General features: G+C 43.6%; 2 protein-coding genes across 2 annotated transcripts in view; one reads left to right on the forward strand and one right to left on the reverse strand.

The window, feature by feature from the left end:
• The window catches only part of LOC108792804 (melanoma inhibitory activity protein 2), an 11,442-nt gene extending 9,254 nt beyond the window's left edge, over window positions 1-2,188 (reverse strand). Inside the window, exon 1 of the mRNA XM_018563676.1 lies at window positions 2,071-2,188. Within this exon, the coding sequence (XP_018419178.1) occupies window positions 2,071-2,188 (118 nt within the window). The remainder of the gene's footprint in view (window positions 1-2,070) is intronic.
• A 16,893-nt stretch (window positions 2,189-19,081) lies between these two features.
• On the forward strand, window positions 19,082-22,528 carry LOC108792810 (tyrosinase-like). Its single transcript, XM_018563683.1, has 4 exons — window positions 19,082-19,936; window positions 20,441-20,654; window positions 21,266-21,407; window positions 22,328-22,528. Exons 1-4 carry the CDS (start codon window positions 19,142-19,144, stop codon window positions 22,506-22,508), a joined length of 1,332 nt encoding a protein of 443 aa, XP_018419185.1. The 5' UTR covers window positions 19,082-19,141; the 3' UTR covers window positions 22,509-22,528.
• Window positions 22,529-23,472: the final 944 nt, after the last annotated feature.

The raw sequence follows: 23,472 nt of genomic DNA on the forward strand, positions 1-23,472 counted from the left end.
TTTGTTATGTGCCCTCCGGGCGGGGGGGGGGGGGGGGGGGAGCTTGGAGTGGTGACTACTTTACAACACACACAGGGACCATGGGGAACAAAAGTAGCCCCCCTCCAGAAGGAAGGACAGTGTCAGCACCAACTCAGAGATGATTGGAGGATCTACAGCTGAGCACAGAGAGAACATGCAAACTCCTTGGTACATGAATGTATTTTTAGGTTTTAACTCCTGAGTTTAGTGTCAATAAGCTGCAATACTTGCCGTATTCTTCACTCCGGAGGGCTTCCACCACCCTGTGCAACTGGCCCCCAAAGATGAGTCTGTATATGATGCTCAGGCTGGTGGTTGTATTCTGGCCAATAGTCCTGTAATGTATGCGAGGACAACGAGGGCCTGCCCAAAACCCGGAGCATTGGAGGTGAGTGGAGAGCGCCGGAAGCCTTCCAGAGCGAGGAATACAGTAAGGATAAGGGTCGGCAGGCAAAGCGGCATGGTTTGCAGTGTGCCTGCCGCCCCCTTTCTGACCAGAGTGGCCCAGGTTGTTAAGAGCTGGGTAGAGAGATGTGTAAGGGCCATACACAATTCCACGCAACCTGTGACGCTCTGGCCTGCGTACCACCCAGCTCATAGCAACCAGTGACATCAGTGAGTTGGGCAGGATGCCAACCAGAGCCCGGAGCAAGAGCTGGGCGGTGAGATGTTTCACCCCCTGTTAGTGTGCACCACCAGCACACACACACCCCCATTGCAGGCGGCAAAAAGTCTAGGGACACCCCAGCCTCTAGACCAGTGATGGCGAACCTTTTTGAACCCGAGTGCCCAAACTGCGACGCAAAATCAATTTATTTACCTCAAAGTGCCAGCGTTGAAAATAAGTTTAGTACTGTATTGCAGTTCGGGCGCTCGGGTTTAAGAAACGTTCAACATCACTGCCTTAGGCCCCATTCACACCATGCGACATATCTTACAAGCGGGGCCGGGATAGCGCGACTGTTCGGGGCGACGTTCCAGCGACGATCGCGCGACCTTCACCGTCGGGCTGAATTCAAAAATAGAAAAATTGAGCGACATCCGCGAGGAGGAAGTGGCCGTCTAATCTGCCTGTTTAGAGGGCACTGCCACTGCCTGACTGTGACTGGCCCGGATCGCGTGCTGAAGCGATCCGGGTCGGTCGGATCTATTTCTATTGGTGGTCCCTGAACCTGGGCTCGCGTGCCAGCAGAGAGGGCCCCGCGTGCCCTCCGTGGCACGCGTGCCATAGGTTCGCCACCACTGCCCTAGACTGAACAAGCATTTAACCCTTGCACTGTATGTGTATGGGGGGCACCAGAATGTGGGGAGGGGGGCACTAGGAATCCTAGAATTTAGCTTTAGCATTATTATGCGTGTGCTGCTGTTTAACAAGAAGCATAGTGAGCCCTGACGTTTAACGCAAATTGCTGTTTTTCCCATTGAGAGCAAAGCAAGAGATTCTATCCTCAATGTACCCGCAGCATGTATAGTGAATACCCGCTGGTTCTGCCAGAAATCCATTGAGCTCCTAACTTTCTGTAGAGAGCTGACAATGCTATCTTTGCTCTGCTGAACTCCCAAACAGTGTTGTCAGAGTTATCCCCTGCTGGACTGCAAAAGTTCTGCAAAGTTCTGCTGGACTGCAAAACCCCTTCTCCTCTCATCTCCCTAACATAAGAAGGTGGGTGTTCTGTAGTCCAGCAAAAGACAATTGGACCTGCCTGAGTTGCCCCCTGCTGGACTGCAGAACTCCTTCCCCCCCCATCTCTCTAACATAAGGGGGTGTTCTGCAGTCCAGCAGATGACAACTAGGCAGTCCTTCTCCTGACAACACAGATTGGGATTTCAGTGCAGAAGCAGCGCTGTCAGCTCACTACAGGAAGCCAGGAGATCATTGAATTTCTGGAAGGATCAACAAGTATTTACTGTACATGCTGCGGGTACATGGCGGATTAAACCAAATATTGCTTTGCTCTGAATGGAGAAAATGCAAAAAAAGAATATATATATATACTGTATATCCCCAACATTTGATCCAGGACTAGAAGTAACAGGCCGGGCACTTACTCTCACACTGAGGGTCACCACATCTCTTTTTGCTGGAGAGAATCTTCTGGCTAAGAATCTGGAGGACAGCGATGACCCCAATCAGAAATGCGACCCTATAGAGGCGTACTCCCGCCATCGTGCAGCTCTGATCTGAGCGACGTTGAGATCGGCGGCGGCCCTCTTGGAATTGGTTGTTTGTGTCGTTGTTATTCCATGCCTGATGTGCAGCTCATCTGACTGCAGAGAGCGAGGCCTCCAACGCAAGAGACTGATTAATGTTTAACCAACCCTCTCCAGAAGAGGAGACCTTTCACTAGACCATCGGCCGGTGCAAAGAGCAGGCAGCGCAGTGACTGACAGCAACCAATGAGGACCGGGCTTTTATCAGTTCAGGTCAAAGAGAAAGTCAATTCTAATTGGTGGAGTAACGGAAAGTAGAATCTGCTTTCCTTGGGGGGCATATTTTGAATGATCCCCCCATTAGAGTGCTGCTGATCTCTCAGGGTCTGTGAGCAGAGGTGTCATAGTACTTTTCATATGACGCCTCGGCTCTCAGACCCGAATGGCATTCGGAAACTCACGAATAGTATTGGGGAGTTCCCGAATGCTATGTAGCGTTTGACAGCTGAGAATGTCAAATGGGCGGAGCCATCTGTTTATTTTCGGGCTGAATGTCATTTTGCGGCGAGTTTTTCGCCGGGTTCAGACGGTCGTCATGCGGGCGGGACTTTTTTTTATTGCGGCGGGTCGGCGGGGGTCGTGCATCGTGATTGACGCTGGATTACATCGAGGGAGCCATTTTTTTTTTTAATTAAAGGATTTTATCAAAAGTCTGGACTTTTTAATAACTATTTTATTTAACCCTTTATTGAATGGGTAGGAGTACAGGGACCCCTTACTCATTCACAAGGTGGGGGGCGGCATCTGGGTGCCCCCTTAATTAAAGGGGTACCCCAATGCGAATAAGCCCCCTTGCCCGCAGATCCCCACAACCACCGGGTCAGGGTTGTGGGGCAGAGGCCCTTGTCCCCATCGGCACGGGGACACCTTCCCAGTGCCGAGGGCATGTGGCCTGGTAAGGAGCAGGGAGGGAGGGGGGGACGGGCACTTGATCGTCCCCCCCTTTCCTGCCCTGCTGGGCCAGTGCTCGAATCAAGCGTCTGGTAGGAATGTTAGGGGAGACCCCACGTTTTTTTCCACCCATTTTTGGGGGCTGGAATTCCCCCTTAAAATTCCTACCAGACCTAAAGGGCCTGGTAGGATTTTAGGGGGAACCCCACGCTTTTTTTTTAACTTGGGGGGGCCCCTCCAGGCAGCACATTCTGCTGTGTGGGAGAGTACCCTCTCCATTTAGTCCCGCCCCCTGGCCACCGAGACGAAGAAGGTGCTGCAGGAGTCAGGTGAGTCTGGTGTGGGAAGGCACCAGTGCCAATACTGGGCCTTTTCACGAATACTCGTAAAAAATGCCCCGATACTCAGCGCAGGTACCGGCACTAAATTTCTAAACTGAAGCGGCTGCCTAAAGGTCCAGCGCTTGCTGGGGACCTCGGCAGCCTTCCTGTTAACCACACGGTGCCTGTTTATAGTGCCTTCCCATGGCGGTAGGGGGCTAAGAGGGCCCTTTATGGTTTCTTGCACGGGGCCCTAAAGGTTCTAGTTATGCTTCTGGGGAGGCTTCTTCAGGGAGGAGTTGCTACGGCCGAAGAGATAGGAAGGAACTTTCTGGTTTAAAAGCACATAAGAAAAACGCCACCCAGATGGAGCTTGTCTAAGGGACCGCACCTCGGCAACGCATGTACCCTTTAGACTGTAAGCCCTCAGGGGCGGCGCCCTCCTTACCATCTTGTCTTGAATTGTATTGTAATTGTAATGTCTTCCTTACATTGTAAAGCGCTGCGCAAACTGTTGGCGCTATATAAATCCTGTGTAATAATAATAATATAATAAAAATGAACGTCAATTGTCACTGAATACAAACATAGCACAGATGCTTTGCTTTCCCAGTCACATCAAAGAAACACTAGCTAATGCCACCTTGATCTGACTCTATCCAAGAGTTACATGACTCTTCTGCAGAGCGCTTCAACAATGAGTCCGCCATTAGATGGAGACAGAGTACAGGATTTCCGGACGTCGCCGAGACCGTGCCAGGGAACTCAGCTGCACTATTAAATTACATTAAATTAAAGAACACTTAAAAAAATAATGCCGCTCTGCGTAGGAGAGTTCTACAGCGTGGAAAAATGTACAAAACAAGCCTGCAAATTTATTATCATTAGTCAAAACAAAGCGCCTACGATTAAAAATAATCTGAAACATAATTTAAAAGAAAAAATGGTCAGCCTGTTTAGTGTTATTTAGTATTTTTTAAAAGGAAAACTCCGCTTTCTTTTAAATAGATTGTATACATTGTTATAAGTAATTTTAAAAAATCTCTACACAAGCCGTTTTCGAATCCAACGTTATAAACAATTACACTTCAATTTCAATCTTTAGCCACTTACAATTTTTATTATTAGTAAATAAATAAGTAATAAAAAAAACAATAAAAAGTAATATAACAAATATTTTGTATAATTATTTTACAAATATCCTTAAAAATAAAACAAATACAATAAAAAAACAATAAAAAGTAATATAACAAATATTTTGTATAATTATTTTACAAATATCCTTAAAAATAAAACAAATACAATAAAAAAAACAATAAAAAGTAATATAACAAATATTTTGTATAATTATTTTACAAATATCCTTAAAAATAAAACAAATACAATAAAAAAAACAATAAAAAGTAATATAACAAATATTTTTTATAATTATTTTAAAAATATCCTCAAAAATAAAACAAATGCAATAAAAAGTATATCTAATGTTTTTGTTTTTAGGTTTTGGATATAGTAGCTCTTTCGGGGCCCTCCTTACCATCTTGTAACTGTAATGTCCTCCTTATATCGTAAAGGTGTTATATATAAATCCTGTATATTAATAAAACCACTGTCAAAATGTGCAAAAATTTGGAGTTGTCACCAGAACAGGAATAGAGGAAAAATCTTCCAATAGGGCAATTGTAGCAAATTAGTATTTCCCTCACTTTGGAGAGATTTCCTCACTTCCTGTCGTGCAAACAGGACAAGAAGGGAAATCTCCCCAATTGGGATATTTTAAAAATCTTTATGTTGTTTTCATTAAAAAAAATGTTAATTGTTTATGATACAGAGTAATTGTCATTAATTTAGAGTTTACATCTACTTTGAAATTGGCTTTCAGAGATATTAATAATAAAAAAAGCATGTGAAAAACAATAAATATAAAGTTATGCAATTTTTTTCACCGTGAAAAGTAAAACTTAAAGGAGAACTATGGGGTCAGGGCTTTTTCCCATAATTCTCCTCAGGGTAACGGGAGGACACAAACTAGCATTCCTCCACTCACCCTAGGCTCAGTATACCTCAAGCTATGGCTCGCGGTATACTGAGACGCCGCAGCCGGAGCGGATCCCGACATCGATGTTGAGATCCGCCCAGGTGCGTGACTGACAGCTGGCTCTGCCTATCTAGAGGCAGAGCCAGCTGTACCCGCCCAGTCCCCCGTCCGTTCCGCCAGTCAGCGCTGGAGGATCGGAGCGAGGAGGGGGGAATCCAGCCCCTCCCCTGTCATGGCAGAGAGCCGTGACAGGATTGAGAGGTGAGTGAACGCCGGTATGTGTTCGCTCACCTCCCGATCTACTGAGCCGACCTGTGACAGTCTCATTGTCACAGGTCGGCTAGAACTATGAGGTGAGTGACAAGCACTCACCTCATAGTTCTCCTTTAATTATAATTGCTTCATGTATTTCCAGATCTATCCATCAGATGTATAAGAAGTGAGCTACAGATTTGTTGCCCCTTCCAAAGAGGAAACGCTCTGGAGATTGTCCACCAAACTGTTACTGTTGTGTAAATATTATCTCATTATTTGTTAAATAATAGTTATAGTTGTGTATAGTTATTACATGGAAATATGTGTTTTAGCTAATACATAGCTAGAATACATATACTGTATTTAAACGAATTGTAAAGTCCCAGGACATCCTCTCCTCTTATAATATCAGCATTGTAACAGGAATACATAGTAGAGTTGTTTCTGATAATGTAATCAAAGCTTACTTGAAGAAATCCCTTTTATGTAGTGAGCGCTGCCTTCCGTCTGCCCAGTGGCGGAACTACCAGGGTCGCAGAGGTCGCGGGCCGCGACCGGGCCCTGGACTTCCGCCACTTGGAGGGGGCCCAGGACTGGAGGAAGGGGCCCCTGGTGACCGCTGATTACCAGGATATTTATTATCCCGGTAACCGCTAATGTCAGTCCCGGGACCTCTTCCTCCTGTCCTGGGCCCTACATGCTTCACGCTGCTCCCCTCACCTTGTTCCGGGCGCAGCATGAAGCATCATCCAGCCGGGCAGCAGCCAATGAGAGGGAGCGGTGTAATCCCCGCCCCCTCATCACACAGAACTGCTGCCCACTGCCGAATAGAGCTGCTGCGGACACAAAGGGGGAGACAGGGAGCTGGAAGCATGAAGGAAGGTGACATGGGGTCCGGGAGCGGAAAGCTGGGGACATGAAGGGGGAGATAATGGGGAGCTGGAGACATGAAAGAGGAGAGTGTTTTTTTTTCCTTTTTTTTTCTTTGTCTAAATTTTGTTTAAAAAAAAAAAAATAATCTCATTTGTTTCTTCTTGGGGGGGGGAGGGGCTTCATGGATTCTTGCATCGGGGCCCTGAGGTCACTAGTTACGCCACTGCGTCTGCCCATCAGTTATTATTATTATACAGGATTTATACAGCGCCAACAATTTGCGCAGCGCTTTACAAAATGGAGTAAAGAAGTTTACTCCAGTTCCAAGAACTTCCTGGATTCCCAGTGTGCTTTGCTCCTCTTTCCCTGCTGCTTGATGTGATGCAATCTCCATTACTCAAGACCACATATCCCATCATGCATTGCTGCCAGCAAGCAATTCTAATGTTACATTGTTCAGACGTTAGGTTATAGTTCAGATGGCAGCCTTGGTTGGAGTGGTGACACCAGGAAGTGTACATTCACAGGGCTGAGTGAAATGGTGTCAGTGCATTGTGGAAATACATCCTATGGGCATCTTCAATAAGGAAGTTTACAAACTTCTAGATGGATTTGGTTATTAGGAGTGGGAGATAACTTATGGAAATTCAATATAGAAATACAGATGTATTTGTAGTTTTTGACCATAGATACCTTTTATACTGTTCTACTAGTCAAGGGTGTTTGCAATTCTGATCTTGTGTTCCAGGCACCCCATATAGTTGGTGACTTCCCTCTTCTCAACTGCAGTTAAGCTAATACAGCTTGGTCACTAGCTCATCTTTGTAGTGATGCCCTATTCGCTGCCCAATTAGCAGGCTGAGGCCTGCTAATTGGGCATCACTACAAAGATGAGGTCAATACTCTGATCCACCTTCCTACCAGCAAGCTCACAATCTAGCAGATCCTAATAGCCTCACAATGCTGCCCCTCCCTTCCCTGGTCTATGCAAGGCCAAGCAGTAAGCTAATATAAATACAGATGGAGACACCCATGCTGGACGTGTTTACAAATAAACGTGATGATCTTTTTAAATGAACAATTCATTGGATTAAATGACGACCTTTCATGAACTGCCCAGAGTTTAGATTTTATTGCAGCTTAGTTCTCTCGCCGAATGATATGGAATGGTTTCCTATGCAAGGAAGAGTTTATATAAGTATACACATTTCCCCCAGCCTGTATGACGCCGGGGTGATGAGCATTCAGCATGAATAACCGTCAACGATGAAATCTGTTTTAATTGTCAAATTACGGACCAGCACGTCTACCTTGTTATAGCTTCCAGGCGAACACATCATGCTTGTAATTCTCCGAGGTGTACTGAACTGTAGCGCAATGCTAATTTGTTTATTTCAGGAGAAGCGTGGCAGTTCCGATCTGTGTCCTGTACACAAATCAACAAAATGGTTATTTTATCAGACTGGAAACATTTGTATCTTCTTATCCAAGAAGAGGAATAGTGGGCGACAGATGTCCATTGACCTACCACACAATTGGTCCCAGCATGATTGCAGCTCACCAGTCCCCGACACCTTCAACCACCCGGATGGCAGAGCTCCATGCCATGGCTTGATCCCACATGGCTGGCTGGTGGTTCCCAAAGGTGTCTGTCTGTTTTTTGGGTTGTAGCGCTCACCCCCGAAGGAGTCGCCAGAATAACCCGGGTCACCACTAGTTCGTCTAGGGCAGGGATGTCCAAACTGCGGCCCTCCAGCTGTGGTGGAACTACCAATTCCCATGAGGCATTGCAAGATTCAGACAGCCACAGAGAGATGCTTCATGGGATTTGTAGTTTCACCACAGCTGGAGGGCCGCAGTTTGGACATCCCTGGTCTAGGGTATTTGGTCTTCAGCTGCCCCATTAGCATTTAACCGCCCTTTTCTAGTGCCCACAGAGCTGATATCCAAGCCAGAAGTATGATGCTGAAGAACTTTTATTAACATATTCACACTGGGAGAGAGGGTATAGGGATCCTAGACATCCAGGGTTGGGTTGCCACCTTTTCTTCAAGTGAAACCTGAACACTCTAGCAGTACGTAGACATTTTTTTTGGAGAATGAGTCGTGGCTTATACTATCTATCTATCTATCTATCTATCTATCTATCTATCTATCTATCTATCTATCTATCTATCTATCTATCCATCTATCTATCTAGCATAGTAAACCTTTCCCTGCTATCTGTTTTTTTTCCCCTTGACATCAGGGCCGCTGGCCGCCGTCAGTCAGAAAAAAAGGCACAGGAATGAAAAGCTAGATTGCTATTGGCTATTTCAATTTGCAATAGCCAAAAGCAAGCTGGCTATTGCACCGACCCACTGTTGCTCTCAATCAGCAAAGGTGGACCTGAAGTTCTCCATCAGGTCCTCCTCTGCTGACTGACAGCAGCAGAGGGTGGGTGTAATAGCCAGCTTGCTATTGGCTATTGTCACGTACCTCAAAGGAGTCTGAAATGTCGAGGGCGGCCTCTCTCACTTCTCCTGGGGCACCTGGATGGGGCACAGGAGCACCCCCGGGGCACAGAGGGGCAGGAGTGCCAGCAGTAGATGAATCTGTTGAGCAGGAGATGCAGAGATGGGTGCAGGTCAAGCAGGCAATGGATGAGCAGAATAGTCAGGACAGGCTGAGGTCATCAACTTGCATGTAACGCAGTACAAAGGATGAGGCAGGAACAAGGTCAGGAACAAGCCGAGGGTCTAAGCACAATAGAGAAGCAGAAGGGTCAAGCCAAGCCGGGTCAAAAACAGATAAACACTTCAGGAACAGGATACAGGAACACAGGGAAGCTGTCAAATCTGACAGCAAAGGAGGTTTTGTAGTCACAGCCTTAAATAGCCCAGAGGGCGCCAAACATTCAAACAATACGTCAACGTGCGCCCGTGCACACATGCGCATAAACGCGTGCACATACACGCAGAGATGCTGCACCTGATACAGCTCTATGGGCTGCACCATGAGCATGCGCATGCACAAACCGCGGTGTAAGAATCGTGTCTCTGGCTCTGGCTTCCTGACAGCTATTGCAAATTGAAATAGCCAATAGCAATCTAGCTATTCATTCCAATGCTGTGTTTTTTTTTTAATTATTCTGATGGCAGCAGCTGTCAGAATACTGAAAAAAACCCAGCAGATAGCAAGGGAAGCATTAGCTTCTCTGCTATCTGCCATCATTTCAAGGGGGTGCTCTCTTCCTTATTGTTGCAACCCCCACGGATGGGGGGGTTGACAGGGGGGAGAGAGAGCACCTCCCTGAAATGACAAGGGCACCTCCCTGAAATGACAAGGGCACCTCCCTGAAATGAAAAGGGCACCTCCCTGAAATGACTTATTTCAGGTTGGAATCCCTGTGACTTAGCCTCCAACTTCTCCCGATCTCAATCCAATCGAGGATGTGTTGGAGAAACGAGTCCGATCCATCGAGACCCCACCTCCCATCTTACAGGACTTAAAGGATCTGCTACTGACGGCTTGGTGCCAGATACCACAGCATAGCTTCAGAGGTCTAGTGGGGTCCATGCCTGGATGGGTCAGGAACAGAGGGGCCTACTCAATATTAGGCAGGTGGTCATAATTGTGACGGACCCCCGTACTCAGGATGAGTACAGGAGCATATTGCAACCTGAAGATCTTTAGCTCCCAGTTTCCCCAGTCACTGGTCGAGACACAAGTGTAGGGTGAAACAAACTCTGATTTATTGAGCAACTGCACAAACTTTTATACAGCAAGTGATGAGATCAGATTATAATCCCATCACATCCACCTTCCCTTCCCCAGACAATCGGTCTGCTCAACACCACAGGGTTTCCCCTGCTAACGAGCTCCAGGCAGCCATAGCAGGAGCCTGGCCAGAATGTCATTGTTCTGAGCTCCTTCAGAGTACAATGGGAGATAACGAGGGGTGGTGCTGATAGTCTTTTCATAACCAGGTCACACAGCATAACATAATTAAACATAACTCAACATCAATACACATTTAACACATAAACTGATCACCATGTCGTCTCAATAATGTTATGGCTGATCGGTGTACATATTTATTATAGAAATATTAATGCATTTAAAAGCATACACCCCAATCCATTCAAGTCCCTGGCAGACCCTGAAGAAACATATTTCTTGACATGACTATTGAACTTGCTAACGGATTCTCTATGTGATAGTTACATGTGACCCAAAAACAACAAAAGCTGCCCAATATACCAGCCGCATGCAACATGACTCATCACCCACCGAAAAATAATCACTTTATAATTAGCACTATTTAAGTAATAGTTGCAGCCTGATCACCTCCACCCTCGCCGCATACTTCTCGTCTGTCACTTATGACATGTTACTATTGTGAAAGGCAGCAATACCACACGGAAGATAATGTTGCATCAAAGTGAACACACGGCATGGAATTTTAGGCGGAGCTGACAACATTCTCCACTTTCCACATAAACATTATTTCTAGGAAACCAAAAATTTATTGAAGAACCAATCCTCAAAAAGTTTGTATTTTCTTGGCTGCTCCTTTTCTGGTCCTGGGACTCTGTGGCATAGATGTCCTAAATTTGCTAACCGAGTCTCCTATCTGTGTCCTGATGATCCCCAGTTTCAGGCTGAATCCCGGGATCCCAGCATAACCCTGATATGAGTTACTGAGCATGTGCAGAAACTCATGAAAGGGTATTAGCAGAGGGGATCACAGATGTGAGTGGGTGGTTTTCACATAATTAGGGGTGGGACAGCCCGGGAAGTGGGTGTGATCTGGGTGGGAGCCCCCAGAATGGTCACGGGTGATAGTGTGGACTATTAGCTTTGTTTTTTACACTACTTGGTTACACTGTTTCTTATGTTCTAGTGCGATTTTTTAATTTGTAATATTTAATATTTAGGATTATTTATTTGCATTTTTAGATTGGATTAATAGCGCAATGTATCATTATTCACCTATTATGTTCATATAAAAACCATGGGGGGGAATTTATCAAAGCAATTGAGAGTGCTTGAACTTGCACGGAATATATTTGCGCCAGATTTATGATGCTAGCGTAATGTTGTTCATAAATGAGGTTTAATAGACTCCAGGAAAGAAGACTTCTAACTTCAGGCAAAAAGCTTAAAGGAGAACTATGGGGTCAGTGCTTTTCCCCATAGATCTCCTAAAGGTAACGGGGAGGACACAAACTAGCGTCCTCCCGTGACCCAAAGCTCAGTATACCGCGAGCCACAGCTCCCTATATACTGAGACGCCGCAGCCGGGACGGATCCCGACATTACTGTCTGGATCCCCCCAGCTGCGTGATTGACAGCTGGCTTTGCCTATCTAGAGGCAGAGCCAGCTGTACCCGCCCCCTCCCCCGTCCGTTCTGCCAGTCAGCGCTGGAGGATCGGAGCGGGGATGGGGGGAATCCCTGCAGGGAGCCATAACTGACAGTCACAGCTCTCTGCAAGGAGACGATCGAGAAGTGAGCGAGCGCCGGTATGTGTTTGCTCACTTCCCGATCTATTGAGCCGACCTGTGACAGTTTCATTGTCACAGGTCGGCTAGAACTATGAGGCTTAGTGATTTTCACTGACCTCATAGCTCTCCTCTAACTGTCGCATCTTGAAGAAGTGGTCATGGGAACTTCTTAAGTTGGGATTGTTTTCTTGGGTGATGCTCCAGTTTCAGACAGCCGCAGAACAAGTGCAGATGAAAACACGCGCAGTTGGAAAAGTAGTGCAAGCTCAGGTGAAAACAGGGGCGCATGTTGAAAGACAGATTTGCACATAAAACAAAATGATCTAAGAGGCTAAAACTGTCGCAATTGCTTTGATAAATCCCCCCCCATGATTATATAGAAAATGTTGATCAATCCAGCGCCCCTCACCACCACAACACAATCAGTTGACAGAGGTTCTCACCCTTTCTTTACTCTTTAAAAAAACCTAAAAACAATTATTTGGGTTAATGATGCACCAATTAAAATACTTCCCCAATAAGGAAGTGTGTGATAGATGTTACCTAATATATGTGATTAAATCAATGACATTAGATTGTACATACATTGATTTACATCTATATTGCTACATGCTTGGTTTCCTAAGCAGGTCATACTTCCTTGTTATACCAGCTACACAGCATACATGGTAAGGAAATTAAGTACAGATCCCAATACAACTTCAGTAGTGCCAACAAATTGTTAAACTAAAGTATCCCTAAAGCCAAAACTTTTTGTTTATTTTCTGTTTGTGTCTCATTGGAGAAATTTGATTTAATTTCCTGTATATGGAAAAATTAAAGCTTAATGGTCTCGCAATTCTTCAGAATGTCCGGAGCCTACCAAGACAAAAAGAGCATTAATGGGTTTCAAAGACTACAAAGGATTATATCAACGTATACATTCAGACAGAATTTATATAATCTTTCAAAAAGCGCTTACATTTCCTGCACCAAAGAAGCAGCAGGAAGTAAGCAGAAATGTCTCCAAAAATCAAGGGGGATCTCCTCTTAGACAGCTGTCATCAGATTAGGTGTCCCCATTGAAAGATCTGCCCTCTATTTCATTCTAGTGACAACTGTAAAATGTTGGTTTTCTCATCACTTTCTGTGCCTGAGACAGTGGTCACCAGGACAAATAGAAAGTGCAAATTTCCCCAGTGGGACATTTTGGCACCGTGGCTACTTTTGTTCCCTATGGTCCCTGTGTGTGTTGTAAACTAGTCACCGCTCCAAGTTCACTCCTCTGATAAACTATAACTTCAATACATATTAGTAAACTAAACATGAGATTGTAGTCCATGACGGGAGTGAGCTTGGAGCGGGGACTACTTTACAACACACACAGAGACCATAGGGAACAGACGTAGCCCCCCTCCAGAAGGAAGGACAGTGTCAGCCCCAATTCAGAGATGATTGGAGGATCTGCAGCCGAGTGACACACAAATAAGATACATTGTTGTTCATAGTTAAGGTTCTTGAATGTATTTTTAAGATTTAACTCCTGAGTTTACTGTCACTTTAATTGTTCATTATACTGTCATATAACAGCAGCCAGTGTGTTTCAGGGACAGCAAAACACCCCCCTTTATAAGGGCTTAGAAGAACGGAATAAAGACTTCAAAGGGAACTATAACCAAATGGATCTGTAATTGATCTATATTCTGAAGTAATCTGTACACTGTAGACTCAACTAGACGTCAACTTCAACCACTGTTGTATTATCTTTACATGTTCTATGTTTTATTTGCCTCAACAGCCTAATGGGGCCCCTTCCTTCTCCAGGCCCCATAGCAGCTACCTGGGCTGCTATGGCTATAGTGATGCCACTGCACACACCCAATGAATATATCTTGTCAACAGGAAGATGTCATAAGTGAGAAGCCTCCTGGGACAACACGAAGAAGAAGAGCAGCATCACCCACCAAAACCTTCTGATAACGGGTATCAATATCTGATATGTTTAGGTCACCACAATCTATCCTCCAAGACCGGATGTGCCATATTCATCCTTAAAAGCTCTATTGATCCTGGCCTGTGGTCATCTATCCCCATGTGACAGCCCCTCTGCTGTGGAAAACCTTATTCTTGACCTAATAGGTGGAGTGGTGCTTCTATTTCCTACCTCATTTGTATGTTATCTAAATACTGTCTACAAAGGTTTTAGAAAAATAGAACTGCCAGCTAACCCTCATATAAAAACCATGATTATATAGTAGACATGTAAGCCGCAGAAAAATTCGGTTCGGATATTTAATTATTTTGGGATTCGAATCCGAAATTCAATTCGGTTCGGGTTTTGGTTTCGGACGAAATCCGAATTTCGTTAGTTTCGGATGAGTTTACAAATATTCATTGCGAATACCACAGAAAACCATATACAGATATTAATACTAAACCTGAGGCTCCCAGACCTGAATGGCATTCAGGAGTTCAAATATAGAAATACAATTCGGGAGCTCCAGAAAACAATACGGGTCTGGGAGCAAATATTAAAGCTGAGGCTTCCAGACCCGAATGGCATTCGGGAGCTCTTGAAGGCTACACGAAAATTTGGACTCCATTCGTGTCTTGGAGCATCAGTTTTAGTATTATGTATGTATAAGTAGTATTCTATAATAGTATGAATATTGGTAGCGGCAACATTGTGATCCATTGGTATACATAAAAGTAAACCTGAGGCTCCCAGACCCGAATGGCATTCGGGAGCTCCCGGGTGCAAAACGAAAATTCGGATTCAGACCCATTTGGATGCATTAAACCGAAAACCACATCTGATTGGCCAGAAAAGTCACATGTCCGATACAACTGGATCCAAAATTCGAAAACGGAAATTCTGATTCAGACGCATTCGGATGTATTGGGATTCGGAAATTCGGATGTGTTTGAATGTCCGAATTTCAGAAAATTCATAGGAGTTTTGATTCGGAACGAAACGAATCGCACATGTCTATTATGTAGAACATATTGATCAATCCAACGCCCCTCACCACCACAACACAATCAGTTGACAGAGGTTCTCACCCTTCCTTACTCTTTAAAAAACTAAAAACAATTATTTGGGTTAATGATGCACCAATTAAAATACTTCCCCAATAAGGAAGTGTGTGATAGATGTTACCTAATATATGTAATTAAATCAATGACTTTGGATTGTACATAAATTGATTTCCTTCTCAATTGCTACATGCTTGGTTTCCTAAGCAGGTCATACTTCCTTGTTATACCAGCTACACAGCATACATGGTAAGGAAATTAAGTACAGATCCCAATACAACTTCAGTAGTGCCAACAAATTGTTAAACTAAAGTATCCCTAAAGCCAAAACTTTTTGTTTATTTTCTGTTTGTGTCTCATTGGAGAAATTTGATTTAATTTCCTGTATATGGAAAAATTAAAGCTTAATGGTCTCGCAATTCTTCAGAATGTCCGGAGCCTACCAAGACAAAAAGAGCATTAATGGGTTTCAAAGACTACAAGGGATTATATTAACGTATACATTCAGACAGAATTTATATAGTCTTTGAAAAAGGTCTTAAATTTCCTGCACCAGAGACGCAACAGGAAGTAAGCAGAAATGTCTCCAAAATGAGGGGAATCTCCTCTTAGACAGCTGTCATCAGATTAGGTGTCCCCATTGGAAGATCTGCCCTCTATTTCAGTATAGTGACAACTTGCTTTTGGGTTGTTACTGGTGGCCTGAATCACCCAGGGGTCTTCTTCTTCAAGAGTTCATGAGTTTGCCAAACCCACCTCAGAGTCTCTCATCTCCCCCTGCGTTCTTCATAATATGAACTGAATGAAAAGTCTAACATGTAGAGAGCTCCTGTCATAATGTCTCTGACCGATGGGTGGAGGTGGGAACTCAGACCCAGAGATTTCACTTCTGGGTTTACCGAAAGATATAAGAACCTGGCAGGAGATTCAGCTCCTCACCTCAGTATTCAAAGATCAGTTTTGGTTTGGCTTGGCCCTTTAATCAAACCAGTTCTACAGTTCCAGACATATCTCAGTTTATTTTCTCATTAGAGGAAGCCACTTTTGGCTAAACACATTTTTTTTTTTGTTCTGCCTGATTATACCATACACATACAAATGTGTCAAGTCTACTGAGAAACAATTCATGGAAACAATTCATGGGGTACCTGTTATTTCAAACTGTATTCTCTGACTTGGCCCCTTGATGTCTGGAAACAGTGGTAGCTAATTGTAGATTACTACAGGCATTTTATATAGCACTGGCAATTTTACGCAGCTCTGCACATTCACATCAGTCCCTGCCCTCAAGGAGCTTACAATCTAAGGTCCCCATCTCACATGCATACATTCAATTTCTAGACATGAGCCAAATAACCTACCAACATGTCTTTGGAGTGTGGGAAGAAACCGAAATACCCGGAGGAAACCCACACAAGCACAGGGCGAACATAGCGACCTGGCTGGGATTTGAACCAGGGACCCTCAGTGCTGCAAGGTCCACTACTACACCGTTAACCACTAACCGCTAACCACCACGCCACCGTGCTGCCCCAACTTTGAATGATTATCACAGGCCCACATTTTGGGGAACATTGCCTCCAAAAAACCCAAAAAAAACAGACATGGGTAAATAGCTAATACAATAGAATATTACAGTGTAACATTGCCATGAACTAACTCTGTGCTCTCTTTCCAGTTTGCCATTTTATTAACTTGAATCATGTTATGATTACATAATGGATTTACATTTTTTGTTCATGAGGAAGTCACCTGATATATTAGGAAAATTCACAGAAAACGCACTGCCTGTTCTAAAAATAGAGGAAGTTACTTTTCCGGATTTGGCACATCCTCTGCTGATATATAAATGGAGAAGAGGCAGAGATGGTCATCACATCTAAGGACTGGTGGAACCAAGACTTCAGTCCTTCTCCTCCCAGCCTTGGTCTACTGGAAAGAAGATATCATTCTGTGGTAATGTCATGCTATGTTTATTACATTGATTTAGTTTTCTTCTCTTATATTTAATCAATCGCAATCCAGTTATAATCAATGATGGATTGTTAGCATGATATACATTGTATCCCACTATTATATATACCAGTTGTGGAGTGTTACAGTTTTCACTTAATTGATATTGTACATTTTATATAATTTTCATTCATTATCTATCCATATACATTTTCCATTTCTATTTAATTATTTTCACGATTTACTGTTTAACCATCCGCATTATTCACCATTTAATTATTCACATGACATACAATTAATTGATATTGTATTTGTTGCCTACAAATATCACATTTATATCACCCTATTTTATCTATCCGTATACAATTTTCTATTTCATTCTATTTAATTATTTAACGCACTTACTTTCATGAGTGAGAGATAAAGTTTTCAGCGCTGTGCATTTTTATATCGGATATGCAATCCAGGGCCATTTTCACTTTTCAAGACTTTTCAGTACAACAACTTTGTCATTACTTAAAGCAGAACTGAAGAGGGGAAAAAAGCAGAAGAAATAGAAGTGGCTTTGTATGTTCCTTCTGCCAAAAACATAGACCACAATCTCCGCTGTCAGACTGATAACTCTGCTTGCTGCTATATACTACGCTGCTATCTCCAGCAGGGTTATTCACTAAAGGGTGAAGAGTTTGGAGAAGGAAGGAGAAGTGAACAATCTAGGACAACATAGCTGATTTAGAAAAATTCTCCAGTTCAGATCACTTTCCAGTTCAGCTATGTTTTCCTAGATTGTTCACTTCTCCTGCCTTCTCCAAACCCTCCACCCTTTAGTGACTAACCCTGTAGGACGTACCAGGTACGTCTTAGATACATCATTGGTTAATGCTGACAGTTTTTCCACAGCACTCTACATTCAATCATTCACAATGGTTCCAAAGGCTCATGACCCTACCATGATCTAGTGAGCATTCTGAGGGACACATTTAAACCCTTCCCTCTGAAGTTCAAAGTGACTCTTACCACCAACCTCAACATCACTGCGATAAGCAGGACTCGCATTAGGGGCTTTCTATACTTTCTATGGTATCTACACTGTATATGTTTTACATGTTCTCTTCATCTTCATGTCCTATGTTCTCTTGTACTGAACCAGTATATGCCACACTAAAGAAGCACTATCATCTTCTCCTTGTAGTTCCCTAGCTAGGGATAAAGATTACTTAGATTCTCCCTAAGCCTGTTGACAAATTTTCCTGATTGTCATTCGTAATGGTCAACAAATGTATGTATCTGGGCCTAAAGGTCTTTGTCAGGGAGGTTTTCCCTCACTTCCTGTACCCGGAGAAACAGCAGGAAGTAAGAGAAGACCTCTCTAAAACAAGGGGTATCCCGTCTTAGTTGTCTCCAGTGCAGGTTTATCTGTTAGAACATTTCTTTTGACCCCCTGTTCTAACTATACATTTTTGGATTTTCCATCACTTTTATGCCATGGTGACAATGGTCGCCAGTGCCAACAGAGAGAGTAAATCTCCCCAATGGGATACAGACAGCAACAAACTTTTTTTAGAATGTTTAGGTATATATGTGAAGGTGACCAACTTAACATTATTAGTTAGTATGAGTGTTTTGTAAACATCTAAAAAATTTCATATTTCTCACTTACAGCCAACAGGTGGCGTACTCGAGGCAGATCTTTACACTTGCTCTGAGCAAGGTGTAATTAGATTTCCTGTTGTTCAGCTTTGTGCACACGACACAATACACATAATGTACAGCCTTTTTTCTTGTCTCTTGCTCATATGGATCTGCAGTTGAAAAGAGACAGTCAAAAAGTGAGCAGGCAGTGCTGGATTTCATTAGAAAGCCCAGTATTGTCTTCAAATTATTATGGAAGCACCTATGAAACAGCAAGGACCTAAAAATATGAAAGATCTATCTGCTGAATATACATTATTGTTTTCCTTTAAAGTTTCATGCAGACAGCAAATTTTACAACAATATCTTTCTTTTTTATTTAGACTGGAGTTACTAAACATTCTGGTCCCGCTGTCCTCTCCAGGGGCCGACGTTCTACAGTGAGCCATGATTGTCGTCTGTGTTTTCCTCGTTCTTTGCTGTAATTTGGTCCAGAGTCAGTTCCCACGGGCCTGCACCACAGCTACTGCACTTCGGACCAAATCCTGTTGCCCCCTTTGGAAGGACGGCAGCCCCTGTGGCTCCCGCTCGCGCCGTGGCCAATGCCGTAACCGGGTTGTATTTGCTACCTTTGCAGCTGGCCAAGTGCGCCAATATGATGATGACCGCCTGGGCTGGCCAATGTATTACTACGACAGAACCTGCGAATGCTTCGGAAACTACAGCGGCTATGACTGCGGCGACTGTAAGTACGGGTATTTCGGAGAAAAGTGTGACCGCAAGATCACTGTTGTACGTAAGGAAATTCGAGAACTTTCTTTGCTGGAAAGGAAAAGATTCTTCAGCTACTTGGTGATGGCCAAAACTACAATAAGTAAGAACTTTGTCATCTTGTACACCGGAGATCGCCATCATCAGGACACATACCGCTTTGTCGATGCCTCCATCTATAATGTCTTTTCCTGGATCCATTACTACTCCACAAAGCCAATTCTGATAAATGGAACCTTTAATAGTACCACAAACTACGCCCATCAAGGTCCGGCTTTTCCCGGTTGGCATCGGCTGGGCCTCCTCTTCCTGGAGAGACAAATTCAGCTCTTGACGGGGGATGAAAATTTTGCCATTCCTTATTTCGACTGGCGAGGAGAGAAAAACTGCTCAATCTGCACCGACGACTTCGTCGGTGATAACGACGTGCAAGGGTTTCTCAGTGAATACTCCCATTTCGCCTTTTGGAAAGTAAGTGGGTTATCTATAATACTTTTAGGCCATTATTATTTTTTTTGGTTTAAAAATGTAACTGTTGTTTTATATCTCTTTTTACCTGTATGTATAGAGTGTATATTTCCAGCCACACCTTAGAGATAGAATATCTCTCTACATCCCACATAATCTGGGTACCAACATCCTATGAGGAGACAGTAAAGGGTATTCTGCATATCTTATCTCAAATTTTTCCTCACCTTTTGTACACCATGCTAATCGACACTGTATATGTAAAGACACTGCCCTTAGTATGTTCTGCTATAATGAGTTTGGACCCAAGCCCCAGTTGCAGCATGGCATATACACATAATATGGGCAAATATGGACACTTGACCATCACACACCCTGGGGAGTGCATCATCACCCAGGCTGGGCTCACTATATGAGCGATTTCAAGAATTGTGAGAAATTTGAACTTCAGCAAATAATCATTCATCCATCTCTACTAACAAGGCTATTCATATTTCCCTTCTTTAGTCTATATGCAGCGGGTACGACTATGATGAAGCTTACTGCTTGGGTGCTGATGACCAGAATCAGATGCAAAAACTGCACAGAAAGCCTGGAGTTGATCCTGTCGCCTCTAGCCTACCCACCTTCAAAGACGTAGAGGACACTCTGAGATGGAGTGATTTTGACCTCCCTCCCTACAACAGACTGGCAAGGAGAAGCTTCCGTAATGTCTTAGAAGGTGGGCAACAATTATTGTAACTTTCCCTTTTTTTTTTTTAATACAGGAAATGAGTGCAAATCTGTTAAAAGTGAAGGCAAGTTAGACAGTTGTCACTAAAACCGATCAAAGGTTTTTCCCTGCGGTTTTGGTGACAACCATAACATTTTGGATTTCCCATCACTCTCTGTCGCAGTGAGAATGGTCAAATACTGTAGAAAGGTTGAGAAATAGGCAACCTAATGAGGGTTCATATGATTTCCTACTCTATACAATATGTACAAAAAAATATTTTAACTGAATTGTGACATGTTGGTGAAAGGGAACATCCCCCCACAGGATGAGAAATTCTAGTTCCTGTGCATGTTCCTCACATTTGAAGCCATAGGGGGTGCCATGAAAATCCATGCTACAGAAATGATTTTACATATTTAATAGGTTATTGTTATATGGCCATTATAGTTACAGATAGTAATGATACCCATACCCATTTCTGTTTTCAATTTGCCAAACTCATAGTTACCTTATAGAACGTAAGACCCAATAAGGTAATAGCGAAAATGTTGGTGTTTAAGGAAACTTAAACAGAGGAATGTAATATTGTATTAACTTCAAATGTGCGATCTTTGTAGGTTTCCTAAATCCATCCGATGGGGTAACACGACAGCGCGGCATGCATAACTTGGTCCATCTGTTCCTCGGTGGGACGATGTCCGAGGTTCCAATCTCCAGCAACGATCCTATATTTGTGCTGCATCATTGCTTTATTGACAAGTAAGTTTTAGGTTTAATAGTTTCTAGCAGAAATTGAAAAAGTAAAAATACAAGTATAACACGTGGACTTCAAGAACATGCATAAAAGTGCAACACAGTTCAAAACAGAATGGTCTCTGTATCACAAGGGATGCCCAAAGGGCCTCCATATATGCAAATCATTATCAGGAATGGAGAACAATGGAGTGGAGCCTGCCCATCAGCCTGCTTGTAAAGGATATGCCAAACCCAACATTGGTAAATTACCTAACAGTGGGAGGACAAGCTTGCTAGATATTACTTACATCTACAAATCAATGCTCCAACTTCCAATACTGACTGAACCCTGCAGTGATGTAGGGGTCAGAGGGAGAATCCATATCCTGTTTCCTGTAAACCAGTAACCAGTATCCCGTTTCTGCCTTGGACCCTGACTCCTGACCCTTACCCCTGAGGTCTCCCGATCTGTGGCTCCTGGCCCTTGCATATAGTGTGGCTCTTATTTGTTTCTTGCGGGTGGTGGTGGGATTGCCTGTGTTTATGTGGTTTGCTATATCCATTAAACTATCATTCACAAAGACTGTTGCGGTATCTGCAGTCTGGTCACATTTTCGGTTCACCTGTATAGGTACCTGCACGTGGTGTTGGGACACCCGTGTTCGGTATTGTGACACAGACACTCTCAGAAACATAGAATGCTTGTGAGGCTTTCAGAGGCTACAGTGCAGGAACAGAGAAGTAGAATAAATAGGCAGGAAAGGTGAGTATACTGTCTCGTGTTGCAGGGAAGTACCAGTTTGAAATCCTTAGCGAACTGACAGGGCCTCTAATTTGAAGTATCCATGTTGATATAAAAAATTTAGGAAATGTACCATGTTTTTTTCTTAGTTATATTTTTGTCTGCAGTTTACATATCTTTACATATTCATAAATATTTGTAGGATCTTTGAAGTATGGATTCGCAGACACAATGCAACTCCAGATGATTACCCTGAAAATGACCAACGAGGCCAAGGTCCCAATGAGTGCTCCACTCCGTACTTCCCGTGTTACAGGAATAAAGACTTCCTACGCCATTCTAACAACTTTGGATACACCTACTCCAGATACCAGGGGATGTAATGCTCCATTGAAGCAAGTCTCATGAGATTGGAGTCTGCTCTTCCCTTTGTGTGATGAACAACCCCTTCATATGCCCGTGTGACCTCTCAGCAAGCTCTTTTTCATCCAATTTTGTCCAATCATCTAACTTCAAATACCCTCTGTGCTGACTTTACAGAGTAATTATGTAAATCATAACACAATCTAACTGAAAGACGAAACTAACTAAAGGAAACCTTCTAGTGGTTCCTCATATTAGAAACTTTTGTGTGTTTGTGTTGATGAGTGCCTCAAGTGAAGAACTATGTCTGATCATCACTCAAGGAGGGGGAGGTCAAATTCCCTGAAGCCCATTGGTGGTACTCCTTTTACCAATTACCAGTAAAGTCTGGAACCACTTTTTTCATATGATTCTTGACTTAATGAGCTCCTCAGTGCACACCCAGGCGCACTGTTTTTAGGTCATTGTGAAAACTCTTTTTCTCCAATTACAGCACTGGGAATGATCATGTGACTCTACCAGGAGGACTCTTTCACTTATATATATCACTTATATATTTAGAAGGATTTGTGACAGGGTTGTATTTGGGGTAGTTATTTTATTTAGGGGATCAGCCTGAGGTGGTTGCCTTAGGAGAAGGCATCTCTTTGAGGAGGCAGCAGGTGTGTCGGGGGGCAGCAGAGAGGCAGCCACAGTGTCCCAGGTTACTAAGAGCTCTTAGCAAACTGTGACACTCTTTCCAGCTTTCTCTCCAGGTCACTGAGGTCATCGGTTGCCAGGGAGCTGAGCTGGACACTCTAGCTGGTGTCTTGCAGGGCTTCTGATGTCAGTGAGCTGACAGAGAGCCATTGACAGCACGGCTCTTACACAGCCACCGACCACTATCAGCAAAGCACCCCCCCAACCCGTGAAAGACTATCCTATCAGCAGCACCTCCACCGCTCCACATAGGGTTGCCACCTGTCCAGGATTCACCCGGACAGT

This window comes from Nanorana parkeri, unplaced genomic scaffold (genome assembly GCF_000935625.1).
Source record: "Nanorana parkeri isolate BGI_ZX_2015 unplaced genomic scaffold, ASM93562v1 scaffold685, whole genome shotgun sequence".
Lineage (NCBI taxonomy): Eukaryota > Metazoa > Chordata > Amphibia > Anura > Dicroglossidae > Nanorana > Nanorana parkeri.

Bases quoted from the DNA above. Each gene is read 5' to 3' on its own strand.
- LOC108792810 (XM_018563683.1), top strand. From the start codon at position 19,142: ATGATTGTCGTCTGTGTTTTCCTCGTTCTTTGCTGTAATTTGGTCCAG. The intron at 20,655-21,265 runs GTGGGCAACAAT...CGATCTTTGTAG, and splicing joins CTTCCGTAATGTCTTAGAAG to GTTTCCTAAATCCATCCGAT. The intron at 21,408-22,327 runs GTAAGTTTTAGG...AAATATTTGTAG, and splicing joins CATCATTGCTTTATTGACAA to GATCTTTGAAGTATGGATTC.